The sequence below is a fragment of the Tupaia chinensis genome, unplaced genomic scaffold, assembly GCF_000334495.1.
Source record: "Tupaia chinensis unplaced genomic scaffold, TupChi_1.0 Scaffold000576_1, whole genome shotgun sequence".
Classification (NCBI taxonomy): Eukaryota; Metazoa; Chordata; class Mammalia; order Scandentia; family Tupaiidae; genus Tupaia; species Tupaia belangeri.
In genome coordinates, this window is record NW_006160090.1 from 254,120 (window position 1) to 272,895 (window position 18,776).

An 18,776-nucleotide genomic window follows, 5' to 3' on the forward strand; every position below is an offset into this window, starting at 1 on the left:
GTTGACAGAAGACACATGTAGTATTCCGAGTGCTAAGGCCTCATAGATTCGCCTGTTTTGCAGTGTCTGATTTTTATTTGATAAAGTTCTTCTTTTCCTGTGATTCATTTATTGCATCGGCCTCCTCTTCCTAAAGCATCAGTCTTAGGTTAGTTGTTTGCTTATATTTTTACAAATTAGCATAATGCCCCTGAGTCAGAGCAAATGACAGCTCAGTGCCATATTCATCTTACATGTGCTGTGGTTCATGTTTCCTTTCATTGTTTCCCAGACTTAACTATACCAAAACACGTATGCAACATTTATTCCCATTGATTCTGCCTTACAGTGACTTTCTATAGCTTCTTTAATCAGTCAAACATTTCAGAACTCAGTAACTCTTATGTCCTGGACATTTTACTAAGTACAAGGGAACTTCGAAATATTTGAGAAAAAATAGGCCCACTCATTGTGCTTAGCGGTAACATTGGTGTCATGCAAGGCTGGAATCCACATGCCAACTGTGGGTTTAGATCCCTGGGTCTGCTCAAAAGCATGCCAGGCACCTGTGCAGGGGGAGGCACTAGAAGACTGGGGAAAGGAAATCATGGTGTGATGAGACCCTGCTGAGAGCGGCTGTCTCTCTTGCTCTCACACATTCATCCATTCACACGTGTGCTATCATTCATGAAAAAATGGAATTTACCTACAAGTTTATTTTGGTGCAAGAAAAATTGAAATCATATATAGATTTTTCATAATACACATTTTATGAACATTTTAAAGACCACCCCCCTTGTTTTCCTCCAAACAGTTTGTAAAAAAATGTATTAGTAGAAACAGCTGACAGTAATCTAGGAAATGGTTTGTCTATTGTAGAACTATGTTTGTCCCTTATCCTTTGCTGTTTATTCCTTCATTCCCTCATTATGATAATATCTCTTTTATGTAGGGCTTCACTTTCTATAAATCTTGTTAGATTCTGTAATAGTTACTAATTTCCCTTTATCCACATGCACATTTACTCTTTGAAACTTTGTTTTCTATAGATGTGTTGCTCTTAACCTTTATTTATAGGTCCTACTGGCTTGGCTAGTATCAAAATGAGACTCTGCTATTTATCAATGCCATTTGTACATTTGGGTCAATGGTCTCCTAGACATTTTAGTCCAAAGGCTGAGTGTTATGCAGTGACACAACTTGAGGATTTGAGAAGGCATACTTTCTATTATTTATTTTCCAACAAAATTACCATTATTAAATGAGCGGCTACATTTGATACATGTGCCCGTAATGAGAATCGATGCCAGAGCTTTCCATGCGCTGTGAGAATGCATATGTGGAATGTGGAGTGTGAGAGAGTGATGCAGACAAGCACGTTGTTCGCAGCCAAGCTCGTCCTCCCTCCAATTTCAGTAAGTTCTCAAGTCCATGAGCATAACATGTTGCCGTCAAAGAAAAATAAGTCACTTTCAGAGTAACTAAGCCTGATGATACAAAGTACGGTACCATAGACCTTTCTTCCTTACGTCCTTAACGTTGAAAAAGAACTAGAAAATGAAGGCGTAGTCTAGATAATTTGATTTCCTTATTTTCCATTTCCTATCTGGGAGATGAAAGGGCTCTGACACTTGACTAACCATCTGAGACAAAGGTTTTCCCCTGAGATAGAGATGGCTATCAGCTGGGAATTTGAGACTGCCTGACAACCATGTCCCCACACTGATGGTGTTCTCTTCCGTCCAGCCAGCAGAAAGGTTGCTGCTTTTACGAATTCCAGTGCTCATGCCGTTTGACAGTTTCTTCTCCCACTGATGGGGGGGGGGGGTGTTTTTTGCACTTTTCCTTATGGATAGCTGTGGACTTTGCTATGGTTTAAATTGCCCTCCTCTGTGAATCCTTATCTTAAGTTCATATATAAATCATGTTTATCTCTAGTCTCAAATGCTAGCTTGATGCTCTTTTGATTGAAAGGTCTCTTTTGTTTTCCTGACCTTCTTCTAAATTTTCAAATACAAGCTGGGAAGTTCACTATAAATTCCTCTCAGAGTTCTTCCTTTAGTGACCGATCTTCAATTTATCAATATGTGGGGATCTATTTGTTTTCTTCTTTGGAATCTATTCCTGCTTTCAACTTAGTATTTTCTTGAACTCCTAAATGGTAAGTAAGATGAATGCATTTCTGTGTTTACCATAGGATTCAGTCCTAAAGAGAAAAGTCAAATGGGTTTTGAATGTCTACGAAAATATGCATGAAGAATGCAAAAGTTAATTTCCACATTCTTAGAACTCAGTCATTACCTATATACCTCTTCCTTTCTGTGACGAAGGGGGCATTTCAGATAAGATGTCTGATCCCCTTTTTTTAAATAATTATGTCTCCAGCATAGGAAGCTTGGATTGAGTTTGCCATTTGACCCGTTTACTACTTACCTATAGTAATTTTCTTCTTTATTAGATGATAGATAAATACATAAGAATAATCAGTACTATTTCCCCGTGTTAATTATATTCTGAACTCACTCAGTGATACTCTGAGACCAAAGTTATAGAAATTATTTTGATTTTATGTTTATTTTTTTAAAAAAAGAGCCTACTTCTCTATTTGCCACCTCTCTCAGACACTGTTTGCCAAGGAGATGGTGCACCGAAGAATCACAGAAAGAAATTCAGGCCAACCTCTCATTGGTAACTCAAGGGTTACCCTGGATGAGCAAGAAAATGTGGCAGGAAGAAAGTTAGCAGTCACACCATTCCCTGCTCTTGGCCTTTCCCAGTGTACAGACGTTCTCTGTTTTCTCCCCCACCCGATGACACCATAGTCTGGTTCCATCTGAGAGCTCTGATGGTTTGATGAGACTTGGCTTTCATGCCTAGACGACTAAGACAAAATGACTTCCTGGGCTCCTTCCTTACAGATAAAAGGGATAGAAAGAATTCGGACTGTACTGATTCTCGCCTTAAGAAGTTTGAATGGTGGAAAGTCCAGTTTCCCTGAAACACCACATCCCTCTATAACCTTGTCCATTCATACAACAAACTGTAACTGAGAGCCTCTCATCCCTGGGAACTGAAGGCAAGAAGTAGCCAGTCCTCTTGTAGAAAAATACCAACTTATTTCAGAAAGGACTTCAAAAGTTCTCATGATTTCTAAGGCTAGTGCAATGTCCATTTACCCTCCCGGTATCCTCTTCGGTGAGGTACTGAGTGGTTGGTTGGTCTTGGATTTTTATTTAACAGAATATTTGAGTCTCAGGGCTGGAGGGCAATGAAGAAGCCATTCAATCTAACTTCTTTATTTTATTAAAAAAAAAAAATCCCAAGGTTAGGAAAGTGAAATGGCAAGCCCAAGGTCACATCAGGAGCAGAGGTGAACTTGAAAAATAGATCTTCTGAGTCATTTGAATCAAGCTTTTTTCTAATACAACACATTCCCTTCATAAATTCATCTCTATCAGGAAATGACTCATATTTTGTTGTCTTCTTTAAAATTATTTTATTTAACTTTATTTATTTACTCATTTTTAACTTTGTCAGAGAGAGAGAGAGAGAGAAAGTGAGAGGGCATGCTGCCAGGTCCAGGACTCAAACCATGGTGAACCATGTGGGAGTCCAGCGCACTTAACCACCATGCCACCTGTCAGCCCTGATATTTTGCTATCTTTTAATTAGTATATATGTTCTGGTTCCAAACAGTGAAGAATGTTATTTTCTGTTCAAAAATAAGGCAGATAGAGTCTCTTTAATATGTAAATTACCTGTTGTCATCAATCATCAATAGATTTTTGGGAGTGTTTGGGTAAATTTGAGCTGTAAATCCTAGCACTTGAGACTTTCCCCTTAAACTGCAGATGAAATTAGTCATTGTATTTGTATTTCTTAGGAATTCTTATTCCAGTCTCACTCATCCGTTTGGTAAGGACTCTTGAGTACTTGCCTTGCACCTTGCATTCGACTAGAGATGTAGGATTTGCTTGCCTATGAGCCTTACCAAAGCAGCCCATTATTTAAACACCCTGGGTAACAGGGAATTTCTGTATTCGAGAGGAAAAAAGCAACATTTTAAAATATTTAGTAAGCAAGGGCCAACTGGTGGCATGGTGGTTAAGGTGACTGGATCCTACATGGCTGAACATGGTTCGAGTTCCAGATGTGGCCGCTTGAGAAAACATGCCTGTTGTGTGTCCATACATGCCTAAAATCCTAGAAGATGGGGAAGAAACGATTGTGCCCCCTGGGAATGATTTTTCACTTTCCCTGTGTGTGTATGTGTGTGTCTCTCTGGCAAGTGTACATGCGTTATAACAAATTAAATAATAACAATAATTAATAAGTGGTTTTCATTCACGTTTATCTTTCCCAAACTTAGTTGTGTGGTCTAGCCATATTTCTTACCTGTAGAAGTTAACAATAGATGAATTTTTCCCCTTAGCCTAAGTAGTCTATAATCTGTTTGTCCCATGTGTGTATGTTGTATTGAAATGAAGTAATAACTTAAATTCTACCCTTCTAAATAAGGATACCAAAATAGTAGTTATTCTTCACAGCATTTTGGGAAATTCATTTTTTATCTGTCGAAAAAAAGTCATCCATAAAATAATTCATACTAGAAAAATACCACCCAGTAAGTAATATTCCGTGTCAGATTGTAACTACAGGAAGATGGCAGAAACATATTGGTCTAATGTTAATTCATCTTGCTGAACTTGTCCATAAACAGGTCGTACTTAGTTGTGAAGATCCTAATTAGGTACTAATTTAATCTGGAACATCTATGTATGGTTTTATTTCCAGTTTCTAGTCCACATTGAAGACTGCTACAGGATGTAACTATTGCTATTCTAATATAATCAGAGATCCTTCCTATCACTTAAATTACCTCAATAGATACTTTTAAAGTTGAGGTAATATGTGTACACCTCTTTAGCTAGATACATTTTCCTGATAAGACATCTATCTAGAGGGAAGCCACTTTGTAAACTAAATTTGGACTCTGTTCAAATGATACCCTCTTTGTTTACGAATTTGGTGTTACCACTTAAAGTCCTCGCATGGATTATATCTCTCTCTAGTTTAAAATTTAATGCAGTCTTCTGTGAACTGCCGGTATTGCATTAATATTTCTTCTATCTGAATTTGATATGGTTCTGCTATTTTCCAAGCAGCTGGAAATACATATTTTTAGTTTATTTCATGGTGACTGAATAAGATTGTGAAGAGAGAGCAGTTATAAACAGCCAAGTGATCAAGCTGTCAGCTACTGAATTGAGCTAGTAGATTTGAACTCAGTACTTTGACTTATTTTCTATTGTTCATTCCATGGTTCTGAACTGTCTCTTAGTTTTGGTTTTTTTTGAGAGGTTTTTGCTATAGGGTGCGTGCGCTCTCCAGACAGACAGAGACAGACAGAGAGGCAGAAAGCAAGAAATCCCCCCCCCCCGGGGGGGGGATGGTCACGCCACAATCCCTTCTCCTCCATTCTCCTCTCGGGATCTTGGGCATGCACACACACGTGCCTGGTGTGAGTTTTAAGCCACCAGGTCCAGGACGCAAACCGTAGTCGACTACATGGGAGTCCAGTGACATAGCCATTACGCTAACTGCTGGTCCCTCGGTGAGATCTATTTTTAAACCATTCCTAAGTCATTGTATTAAAACCATTATTTGGAGCTACACAGGGTTTTTATTGTTGTTTTTAGAGGTTTTGGCCTTAGGGTGTGTGCGTTTGCCAGAGAGAGACAGAGACGGAGACAATGACAGGAAGAGTGAGAAATCACCTTCCAAGGGAGGTAGCCACACCGCAATTCCTTCTCCCCCATTCTACTCCCAAGATCTTGGGCATGTAAACACGTGCTTGGCGAGAGTTTCAAGCCACAGGGTCCAGGACTTAAACCACAATCAGCCATGCAGAGTCCAGTGACGTACCACTACGCCATCTGCTAGCCCAGAGCTGCAGATTTTATTCACACAGTAAATTACATAGATTTTTAACAAAGTCTCTATTCAAATGATAGTAACCTAGCTCTAAAGAACAGTTGTTATTCCTAGAAGGAAATGGAGATTTTCTTCCCCAATGGCCACTCTCTTTTTAAAGGGTGGCATAGTAGTTCTTGGAGTTGTTTGCTTTTTGGGCCTAGCCACCTTTAACAGCTACTAATGTCTTTCTGTAAATGATGAGGGGGAAAAAAAAAAGAGAATTTTTAGAGAATAACTGAAACTGAAACAGAACAGGGAGCGGTGAATAGTGTTATCACTCATGACTCTGCCACCACCATTTTTTAAACAATAAATCCTCTTGTAGAGTCTTCCTCATACAACCTTATGAGTGTCCTTGGAAGGTATACTTGGCTGTGATTTTTAAAACTACTGGCTTCCTGTTGTCTTCAGCTGAACTACCCATTTTTTGGCATCTAGAAGTATGGTTAAAGGCACCTAGTCAAATACATTCATAGCCGTACATGGAATCATCTAGCTACCAAAGATACTGCAGAAACATGCAGTTGCCGATATTTTTAGTTTATGATGAGTAAATGGAACAGCTTTACCTCTTTCAGTGGTAGAACTGTCAAAAAGCATTTGCCTTTTTTTTACCTCTACCCCCCAAACGTGGACCATTTCAGAATCCATTACAGAGGAAATAAACAGTTGTTGATTTTTAAGCTGAAGATGAGCTTAGGAACCATTTTCACTATATTGATGTCAAAAGTACCTCTCTGGCAAGCTCTGAAATGCACCTTCAAAAACTACTGAAAATATCCAAGAACTTTAGTGATGAGCTACAAATGGACTTTGGTATTGATAAATAAAAGTCAATATGTATAGTGAAAGGACAACTTACTGTGATAAATGGGTCCACCATCAGTAAAGATCAAATTATTGACTATCTAGGGCAACAAAAAAACCTGTCTAAAGCTAACTTCTACAGGTGAGAAGAATTAGCCAACAACAGCAATTCAGGAAAAGCTCAAAGAGTTATGCAGGGAGAATTCATTAAAAATACATACCAACAAAGGCGGCAATGTCCTGTTAACAAATACATCTGTGGCACTAGGCCGATGTCTGTCTTGAGCAACACCTAAATTTATATCATTTTCTCTGGCTTGAATGGCTCCCGTGAGGATTCCCACATTTCTACTCAGGGAGATCTGAGTCATCCAGACTTCCTGATGGCAGAGGACTTCTCTACACCTCTAAAAATCATGTCACTCTTAGAGTGTTGTCGCCAATGCCCCTACGTTGCTTTTTTACCCTACTCCAACTAGATCCCAAGTTGTATGAGGGCACATTAAAAGGACCTTCACTTCTTCACCTCTCACAGTCTAGCACAGAACTCTGCCTACAACAGGCACTAGATCAATATTTGTTGATGCCATCGTTTTTGAAATGATTCATTAGAGCAGCCGTGGTCACCCATCATGTCAGAGTTTAATGATGAAACATCACAGGAAACACCCCAAAGAACAATTGCAAGGATTAGCCTATCAAACAAACAAACAAAAAGTAGAATGGCAGTAATTAACCTCTTCCAGGTCTGCTGCTCCCAGCTGGCAGAGTGGAAGCATTTCTCCTACAGAACGTATAATTGGGTGGTCTGTGAACCACCCAGTCAAACTGAACAAATCTTGTTCATTTCAGATCTGGAAGCTAATGTGTAATTAAGTAAAATATCTGAAGAATAACCCTCCCAACTCTCTTACCCCCTCCATACGAGTCATCAGAGGTGAAAGCAGAATGATGGCATGGTACCTACTAGTGTGAGGTTAATGACAGTCATGGAACTAGAGCTCACCTAAATTGTGTCTTTCGGGGGAGATTCGGGCTGTCAGTACACCCTGGGCCCACTTTATTACCACTGAAAATAGTTGCAGGCATGTACTTTGTCGTTCTGGTATTATATCCTATTCTACTTGGAGATTTCTGATTTATAACTGTATTTTCTAAATATTGAGCACTTGATAATATTTGCCAAAGGATTGAATAAATGTATGAATGGAGAAACAATTTTAAATTGTGGAAGAATACTATATTGGATGACAAGTGCAATGCATTTACCTGAATAAGTAGAGGTGCTACCTCACTGGCTTCTCATAATAGATTTAGCAATGTGACTTATTCCCTACTGTAACTACTTATGCTAATATTTACACATTTACAAGTAAGACAGAGAGAGAGAAAAATCACTTCAACAAACCAGGAAAATTTGATCTTATATTGGCATATAATATTCTGCAACTTCGATATATTTAATTATTTCCCTTCAACATTTCACAAAAATCTATGAATTTCAAAATAATCTGTGAGTATGAACTAAATTGAAGGAAATTGAGTTAAAGGCAGCTACATCAGTAACTACTTGGGCCATACATGCCTCTCCTTCCAAATCAAAGACTGAACCACATCACCCTTTTGCAAATATGGAGCCTTGGTCACAAAGGGGCCTAACCAAGAAACTGAACAGATCCAGCAGAAAGAAAAGAAAGCACATATTCTCTTGGATCAGGAGGCCATCTGGCATGGTACCTCTCCTTCATTTGTTCATTCACGTTATAAACCCTTCAAAAATGCCTTCTCTATACCTTCTGTGTTATATACAGGGCACCCAGAAATGAGTGAAACAAGCATGTTATCTACTTCCCTATTTTTTTCCATAAAATTCAGATACACAAAGCTTTTAAAAATTCGTTTATTTAAAATATGAATTTTGTCTTTTTCTCATTTTTTCTAATCAAAAGTTTTCAGTGAAGCCCTGAATTCACACTGTGCTCATACTTGCTCAAAACAGAGGAGCATCATCCGTCCTGGGAGGTTTGGTGGAGCTACTGGAGGGAGTATTTGGACCACAGTTATGTTACTAGTCACCTTTCCAGTGTTTCTATGCAGTCCTGTTGTCAACACCATTGTTACATACACTCCGTTAAAACAGCAGGAAGGGACCAGACGGTGGCGTTACAGGGATGCAGGACTCCAATGCGTGACCAACACAGGAAGGTCCCAGGTTCATGTCCCAGGCTTTCCCCGTAGGTGCTGGGTATGCATCTGCCTGTGTCTGGGTTGGCTGAAGCAGGGGTGGATCGCGATGTGGAGACCTGCTGGGGTGCCTCTCTCTCTGTCCCTGTCTCTCTCTCTCGGTCATGGAAGAAATAAATAAACAAAACTTAAAAAAAAATGTGGAGGAGTGTGGTGTGGCACATGTGAGCACTACTAATACCTCCTGTACACTGTGCGGGACACTCGTGTCACTTACTGAGTGTGTGAGCCAGCCTAGTCTCACCTCAGCACTGCTCGCTCATCTCCTAATGGACTTTTAGAGACAATGGCCAGGAGCACTCCCCTGTGCCAACATATCTCATGTATGATGTATAAACGTATATTTTGTTTATTGCATGTATGTCCTATCAATAAAATATGTGGGGACCAGCAGTTAGCATAATGGCTATGTCGTTGGACTCCCATGCAGTCGACTGCAGTTCGCGTCCCGGACCCGGTGGCTTAAAACTCATGCCGGGCGTGTGTGTGTGCGTGCCCAAGATCCCAAGAGGAGAACGGAGAAGGGATTGCGGCGTGACCATCCCCCCTGGGGGGTGATTTCTCACTTTCTGTCTCTCAGTCTCTCTTTGGCGAGCGCATGCACCCTATGGCAAAAACCTCTCCAAAAAAATAAATTAATTAAATAAAATATGTCGTGTATGTGGGACCAGCAATTAGCGTAATGGCTATGTCGCTGGACTCCCATGTAGTGCACCGCAGTTCACGTCTCAGACCCGGTGGCTTAAACTCAAACCGGGTACATGTGCATGCGTGCCCAAGATCCCAAGAGGAGAAAGGAGGTGAGGAGATTGTGGCCTGGCGATCCCCCTGGGGGGTGATTTCTCGCTTTCTGTCTCTCTGTCTCTCTCTGTCTTTCTGGCCAGTGCATGCTCCCTATAACAAAAGACTTCTCAAAAAAATATATATATATATGTAGTGTGTTACCAAGTTCTGAAGTGACAGTAACAGCGTTTACTGCAGCAGCTTACATTGTATAAAATTTCATTGTACTCAAATTTTTATAATATATAATGATATAAATATGAATAAAGATGTTATTTATAGCATTTGGCCTCAGACAAATAAGTATGACATAATTTCTGTTACTGAAGGCTTGTTTTGTTTATTCACTAAGTTTCTTCATGAAGACAAGGCCCATATTTTTCTGATGATTTACAGAGCAGGTGTAATACGGAAATATGTTACTTGAGGAGGTAAATTAGACCAAGTAATATATCTTGGGGGAAAGTGTGGAAGCTTGACTTTGTTTCTCTAGCAGAAGTATCAGGTGTAAGGTGTTTGCATTCTGGCCATAATTCCTACTTAGGAAATACTGTCTCCTGACAGTTTGGAGACCCACCAATCAAAATACTAGCCCACCTTATTGTTTTCAGTGTATTCATTCTATATTTTTAAATTTATAGGACTTTTTATAGGACTTACTTTTTCCATGTTCAGTACCATAGTTTTTAGCTGAATTGAAGAAAACCGAAATGCACTCAAAGCGTTCATTAGCTGTGATTCGTATGGTAAAAGGAACCGTTGTCACAGCTTAGAGCTGGTCTTCCTAATTGACTAGCCTGATGTTCTTCTCTCTGTGTCCTATTGCCGTTAATTGACTATATTGTTTTAGATTTATGCATTAAAAATACGATTTCGACTTCGAGGAGATCACTTTGTTACTTGGTAGCTTTTAAGCTGATGCCATGAACTTATTTTTCTTCTAAGATAAAGTCACATCTATAGATTTTTCAACTAATTACGTGTCTGCCAATAAATACTTAGAGGATACATTTTATTTCAATTTATTATTTGTGTTTACGTCGTGTGTCCCTGGAAATATCTGTGGAACTGAAAGGAAATGTTTTAGTGGCTTGCTACTACTTTTTCATCGCTCTCTCTTTCTTTTCTCTCTCTCTTTTTAATAGCTCCAGTCAGTCCGGCCAAGCATGACAGCACCTCAAACTCGGCAAACTTCCAAGACATTGAGGACATGCCTGACAGATGCGTCTTGGACGAGTCTGAGAGTCCAGGTGAAAGCCATTTAAAAATAGTCAAGTATAAAATGATAAATTTGACACAGCTTTGGGGTCCTTGGAAGGGGGTGGGGGGAGAGGACATTGTAATGCTGTTTTCTCTTAGCAGCTGCACTGTCAAATTAATGGTCACCTCCAGGGTCACAGTGTGGAGCTGTTATCTTTCCCTCTTTCATCAAGAATTCAGTTGGAGGAAGTACAAAGGCTTTATGACTGAGAAGGGAAGCTGACACTATTAGTTCATTAGCATCACTTTTAAGCTAAACTGGTTAATAGAGGCAGAGATTGGAAACTAGAGAAATGGCAACATTTTAAATATATTAAATAATGGCATCTAACACTAGCCGGAAGTGGAGAGACAGAAAGAGCAGCAGATTGTCATCATCGCAATTCTATTTACCTTTCTAAATACAAACAGGACTCTAATGGGGATGAGACTGTTTTAGCATGACAGCAATGGATATTGTCAGCTGTTTTGAACCAAAGCAAGGAAACAAAAATGGTAACCCTTTCTCATGCAATAAAATTCTCTCTGTCGAAGTGACTTATATTTATATTTTCTTGGTGGAAAAAATAGAAATGTACTAGGAGATGGCCAGAGCCACTCAAGCATAGATTTCTGTTTCTGTTTTTTGTTTTGTTTTGAGCATGGCCAGTCTTAACAACTAATTAGTTAAAAGAAAAAAACATTTTTGGTAAAAGTTGAATGACATTCCTCATCTCTGCAAAGCCATAAGGTGCCAAAGGTACCTTATTACCATGAGTGAGAGAGTTAAATACCTCCCTCCACTTAATATTTTCTCTTCTGTGTGTTATCTGGCTGCTGTGTACCCTCTCCCCTCTCCCATCTTTGTGTGCTGATCCATGTATCATATTTTTGATTCATCCTCTCTGTGGCCTGTCAGCTTAGTTAAGAGATTTCCAAATCTTGTAGCCTTCGCTGACAGGGGGCAGCTGCAAACAGTCCCCTGGTTCTTCCCCGAGGAGAGCTACTGAGATTTAATTTTCAGTGAAAGGTGCAGCCTGCAATCTATGTCAGGTCCCCTAAGTCATCTGGGAACCCCAACAGGCCCAGTGGCGATAGCATTGTATTTCAGTCCCCTCCATTACACTGGGATTCCTCTAAAGGGGAAGGACTACTGTGTGCCCATTCTCAACCACTCTCTGCTTTAACATCGCAGGGAACTGAGAAAGAGCACCTTTAACGATGACAGCATTTTTAATGAGCAAATTAACCCTACCCTCTGCCATGATATTTAAAGGAAAAGTGTAGATCAGTGTCATTCTAAGCGGCACAGGGTAATAACGATAGTGTTCATAATAAAAAGTATTTTTAAAAGATCACTTTGAGCGTTGACCAACATTGCTAATTTTGACTAGGTTTTTAAACAGTCTTTATAAATAGTCTTCTATCAATTATTCCATTAGGCAGTTAAATCCACAACTCAAGTTTTTACCCACGTGCCCATTGTTTCAGACTCCCATGGATCAGATTATACCACCTTTATACCATTTCAAGCATAGAATAAATTTCTGTCATCCCTCAATATGAGTGGCGTTGTAGTGAAATTCAAATATAACAAATTCTATCTGATGGACACAATCAAAACTAAGGAACAAGATAGAAAGATTAATTAGAAAATATAGGTGCTGATAAAGAATCTTCACTTAAAAAGTGAGTACTGTTCTGTACATCGGACATCATTACACTGGTAATAAAGAATGAATTACTCTAGCTTTTTCCTCTGTCCATTCCTGCATTTTAAGACATCTTGCCTTATAGGCCTGGAAACCTCTGGAGAGTTCACTACTGGTCTCACTGCCTTCCACTGAGAATTTGTGGCTTGGTTGTCATGGAGACATCGTATTTCTCCAAGAATTGCTCATATTGATCCGTGGCCAGGCGTAAATGGCCAAGCGAGTGTGAGGATAAAGGGGGCTGGGCAGTCCTATAAAATGACCAGGGCTTGCGGGTTGGAAATCAGCTCATAGCAAACACTTAGGTAAAAAGAAAGAAGCAGTTTTATTTTGTTTCAGGATTTCTCTCTGCACTTTGGGCCATTGTCTTCTTTCACTATGAACTGAAAGAAACTTGTTAGTCACTTGTCATGTCAGATCTTTGGTGCTTGTCCTGACACAGCTGTCAGCCCTCCAGCTCTGTGCAGTTCAGGGACACACAACAAAGAGGCGGCAACATGAATTATTTATTGCTCCTTGTGTGGATAAAATTCTGTGATAAGAAATTAAGACACTTCTGACAGAGGTGCTTGTTTAGTAAGAAAGATTTTGATGAGAGGGTACATTTGCTTGAAGTATGAACATTCGATAGGCAGGATTCCTAAAACCGAACATGGAGGAAAATAAGTTTTGTCTTTCTTGTGTGAATTTGGTGGCACAGAAGGACTTCCTTGAGCTGTGAAAATATGAGTGTCCACTTTTTGACACCCCAAATTAACTTCCAAATAGCAAACCATTCAAAATGTGGGGGCTCCCACACTGTAAGCATCACTTTAGTGGTTTGGTCACCTCTGCTTCCCCTGTGTGAGTGCTGTCACTCTTGAAAATATTGACCACCTTAGAAGCAGAAGTGAAATTTGGGACTTTTAAGTGGTGAGATTTGGAAAGATGTATTCAAGCCAGTAAAGGTGCTTCCTTCTGCGGCTGAGCTTATAACTGCATCAATATGCCCTTTATTTATCGTATGGAAAGAAGTGCATTTAAATTCAAACACATCATTCTTACCATTTGCAAGGTGGAATGCTATCACTCATTTAAAATTCCTTTTAACCTTTTACTTACATGCAAAGTGCCCCCCCCCTTAACAAGTTGAATGTGGTCAGTCCTCTAGCTTTAATGAGTATTGACCTTACATAGTTTTATCTATGCAATGCTAAATGACTAATATATTTATTACATCATATTTAATGAATAGACTGGTTGTTTGAATAACATATAGCAAATGGAAGCAAAAGAAATTATTTCCCCATCCAAGCCCTGTTTACCAATATTGACTCATATATTGTTCTTTCCCAATAAAGTCTCTGCTTTGAAAATCTTCTAAACATCATTTTACTTTAGTTTTTGCTGCTTCTATAGCTAATACCAACCTATTTTTATATGCGAAAAGCAGAGGGACATTGACACACAGATATGCCCTTTATTTATCGTATGGAAAGAAGTGCATTTAAATTCAAACACATCATTCTTACCATTTGCAAGGTGGAATGCTATCACTCATTTAAAATTCCTTTTAACCTTTTACTTACATGCAAAGTGCCCCCCCCCTTAACAAGTTGAATGTGGTCAGTCCTCTAGCTTTAATGAGTATTGACCTTACATAGTTTTATCTATGCAATGCTAAATGACTAATATATTTATTACATCATATTTAATGAATAGACTGGTTGTTTGAATAACATATAGCAAATGGAAGCAAAAGAAATTATTTCCCCATCCAAGCCCTGTTTACCAATATTGACTCATATATTGTTCTTTCCCAATAAAGTCTCTGCTTTGAAAATCTTCTAAACATCATTTTACTTTAGTTTTTGCTGCTTCTATAGCTAATACCAACCTATTTTTATATGCGAAAAGCAGAGGGACATTGACACACAGAAAAAAAAAAATCTTTTTAAAAGAAGATGACGTTGCTATTTTAAACATCAATAGAGTTTAAAAGTGTCATTAATACAATCAAATTTTTAGGATTTATGTAAAATAGGAGAATTGACTTCGTGGATTGATTACTTTGGAATATAGTGGATTTTGAACTCAGTATGTAGATTGTTTGTTTTTACAATCTGCTGACTTGACGGGGATGATCCATCTGTCCATGGGCTGCAGTCTACATATAGGTCACAAGTTAGATGCATTGTGGAGTGGTTGTTCACCTGGTCTCTAGAGCGCGCTACCTTCCGCATCACGCCATTGTGATCTCTTTATTGGTTCAAGTTGTATACCCAGGCGAGTGCCTGAAGTCCATTAAGGTTGGCAAAGCACCTTTAGACCAGAGCATTCCTGTTACTTTGACCCTGCGAGTAAACCTGAAGGTCTCCGCTGATAGGGGAAAGTGTCTCTCAGCAGGGTCTTTTCTTTGGAATAATTCATTAGCAAAGAGTTTTGACTCACAGGTGAATCCCAGATTGAAGTTTCGGGCTTAGACTCCGTGAAGTCTACTTGCTCCTTCACTGGCATTTATACGTTCCTGAAGCCTGTGGGAATAACTTTGATGTCTAGTTATAGAAGCACTGAGACAATATTGTGAACTTACAGCTCCCGTTTTTGAGATTTTTAGGGCCATTAGGCTTTCTTTCTTGGGCGCTTTAAGGCCTGGTTGCTTCTGAGACTGAAAGACGTTATCACAAAAATAGTTCGGTGGAATTTTTTGCTGGTTAACCTCTTGTTAGCTATTTCTTATACAGTGATTAAAGTCCAATCCCCATTCTCCATTATAATAATAAAAAGGATGCCTTGCTCCTCTTCCTTATACCGTGGTGGTAAGAAATTAGTGAGATGGTCACGGTATTTATACCAGTGTTAATGAGAGACCTCGAGCTTTAATCACCTTACTGCCTTGGAAAATTAAGAATTTTATTTTTTCTGCCTCACAGACAGAGCACTTAACAGTAGCTTCAGATGAAAGTAGTAGTGGTAAGAAAGCATGGAAGTCCCAAAAATGCATTCGCCTAAGTGTTTTTACATCATTATAAAGTAGTTTATAATCAGTATGCATTTTGCCATTAATAGAACATTTTAGTGGGTTTTATATCACACATTATGTGTGTAGATCTATATTCATCATTGTCAATCAATATTACATTTGCATGAAGCTGAACAAAATGAGATTTCTCATAGTTTCCAGGGTATACTGCACTGTGAAAAGCCATGGTAGATGTTTTTTTTTTTTTTTCTTTTACTATTCTGCCTCATGAATCACCAGCAGAAATCAGGTAACAGAAAGTAGGACAGATTCAGGACTGGAGTGCTGGAGATGGCTGATGATGATGCATGAAGCAGAAAAAATGTAGAACGTGGGAGCAGCCCATCAATCACAGCCATCGAGAACACACTTCTTAGGGTTAGTGCTAAAAAAATGTTCTAGAAGAAGTAAGAACAGTCTCAGCAGTGAAGTATAAGCTCTTTCTTCCAATAGTGTTTAACGATATCACTATTTTTATTAGTTTACCCTAAGGAAAGCTTTAAACATCAACATAATTTTTAAAAGAATATAAAATAGTAGACCAATACACACACACACACACACACACACACACATACACTTTTATTATAGTATACAATATTGGTTTAACTGAACCAACAATCAGCTTTTTGAGTTTTTACTAGGAGAAAAGGGAATTACTATTTGAGGACACGTCATTGATATTAATGTATTTAAAAATGGTTAATTAAGGCACAATGCTACAATCAGTTTGATAGTCAAAATAAATTTTGAAAGAGTTTCATTTAGCCTACAAGACTGACCATGCAAATAATCTGAGGGGGGGGGGAAGTTCCATTTTAATTCTATAACTCAAACTATGTATCAAATATTAATATTGGGTCATTGGAAAAGTCATGACACTTTTTTGCATAGAAAAACATAGAAAAATAGGTCATGACTTTTCTGATGGTCCAATAATATTCATATGGCTTGACTGTAGAATTGTAGTTGCAGGTTTTTCTAAGAACTTTCTCGAAATTTACTAATTTCAAACCAAATTCATCTTGTTGAAAACATGCATCTTCTTTGGCAATTTTAAAAAGATAACTTATTAGTAATGTGCACAATTAAAATGTACTCACCTACTTTATAGGACAAGAATGTTTTTATACATTTACATATTTCAAGATAGGAAAGGAATGTAGAAATGACAGACAATTCCTTTCTTCCTTTCTTTCCTCATTTCTCCCTCTTCTCTTCCTCCTTGTTTATCTCTCTCTCCTCCTCCTCCTTCATTCTTTCCTCTTTTTGTGTTTCACTGTGTAACCCAGGATATCTCTTTTCTTTCTAGGTGAGCCAAGACATCATTCATGGATCGTAAAGGTGTGCTCCTGCAAGGTGTGCTAAATGGAATCGCATCTGGAAGAATTAGGATCGGACAAATTAAGACACCCAAAGCATGCCTTTCGTTTATCATTGTATAAAAGTAATGTTGTTATTATTCAAATTATTAGAGTGGTTTTGCTAATACTTTAGAGTGTATTGAAAATATAATTGCTGACTGAAGATTCCCACAGTTATCTAACAATAGTATATCATAGTCTAGATCATTCTAGAATGCCAGTGCACAGATACAAATTTAACAGTGCTTTAGATTGTCTTATCTTTTCATTCCCTGAATTATAGAATAAGCAACATTAAAGCCAATGTAACACACAGTACTTTTAAACTTCATGTTGTTTAATGTATTTAGTATAAAAACTTTACCAGATTTGATTTGTTAGGTTAAGACATTTGTTTTAGTAGTTGCTTTAATTCAGATGTATCACTGTAGTAAATCTCATTCCAAAACATGAAATGTTTTCCACCATAACCATTTCTACTTAGTCATCAGTTAGCCCAGGTAACTCATATACACAGTGTAGCAATAACTACCCTTGCACAGTTTGGTTACTTGGGTTTTCTAATAGCCTGGACACTGATGTCTTAGCCAAAGGTTCACCTTGCAGGCCATATATATATATATGTAGGATAGAGAAGGCAAACAGACTAATAGCATAGCTATCACAGCTGGTCCTTACTAACTATAAACACATGTAGTTCTCTTCCCAGAAGGAAGCCCAACTAGCGGAAATTCTACATCAAACACCTACAGAACAGTAGGAACAGATGTAAAGTGGTTGTCTCTTAAGACCTATAGTGAGCTGATTTATTTGCTGTGATTTATAATGCAAGATTCCTTGATTTATAAAAAATCATAAAAAAATTTAATATACAAATATTTCCAAATCTATAGAACAAATTGAAATAAAGTACAACTGAAAAATTAAAATAAACCAAACATGAACGAACAGCATTTTTTTTTTTTTGGAGAGATTTTTACCATAGGGCGCATGCACTTGCCAGAAAGACAGAGAGAGACAGAGAGACAGAAAGCGAGAAATCACCCCCCAGGGGGGATGGCCATACCGCAATCCCTTCTCCTCCATTCTCCTCTCAAGGTCTTGGGCACGCACACACACGCGACTGGCATGAGTCTAATAAGCCACCAGGTCCGGGACTCGGACCACAGTCAACTACATGGGAGTTCAGTGACATAGCCTTACACTAACTGCGGGTCCCAACAAACAGCATTTTTAAAGAAGCTGAAGGCGATTGAAATAAAATTTGTGAACATCACATACACTGGCAAGGAAAACTGTGTTGTTTCCCCAGCCTCCCGCCTACTTTTGTTTTTCTACCCCTGTGGTTTTCCAGTCCAGGAACCTTACAATGTAGGAAAATCAAACATACAAACAAACCTGTAAGTTAGCAAGAATGAATTCTATTTGTATAAAAACTTGACAACTTGGGTCAAGGTGCCATCTCTCTGCACAGTGGAAAATCCATATTTTGACTCCCCAAAGCTTAACTACTAATAGCCCACCATTGAATGGAAGCCTTACCAATAAAATAAATGATTAATTAACACACATTTTAAATGTTATATGTAGTATATCCTGTATTATAATAAAGTAAACTAGATAAAATGTTACAAAGAAAATCATAAGGAGGCTGGCAGGCAGCATGGTGGT

The 18,776-nt window shown here is 38.5% G+C and overlaps 1 protein-coding gene across 1 annotated transcript in view; it reads left to right on the forward strand.

The window, feature by feature from the left end:
* WDR72 (WD repeat domain 72) overlaps window positions 1-17,987 on the forward strand; it is a 223,968-nt gene extending 205,981 nt beyond the window's left edge. The window contains exons 18-19 of the mRNA XM_027775611.1: window positions 10,935-11,039; window positions 17,054-17,987. Of these exons, the coding sequence (XP_027631412.1) occupies window positions 10,935-11,039; window positions 17,054-17,109 (161 nt within the window). The 3' untranslated portion in view covers window positions 17,110-17,987. The remainder of the gene's footprint in view (window positions 1-10,934; window positions 11,040-17,053) is intronic.
* Window positions 17,988-18,776: the final 789 nt, after the last annotated feature.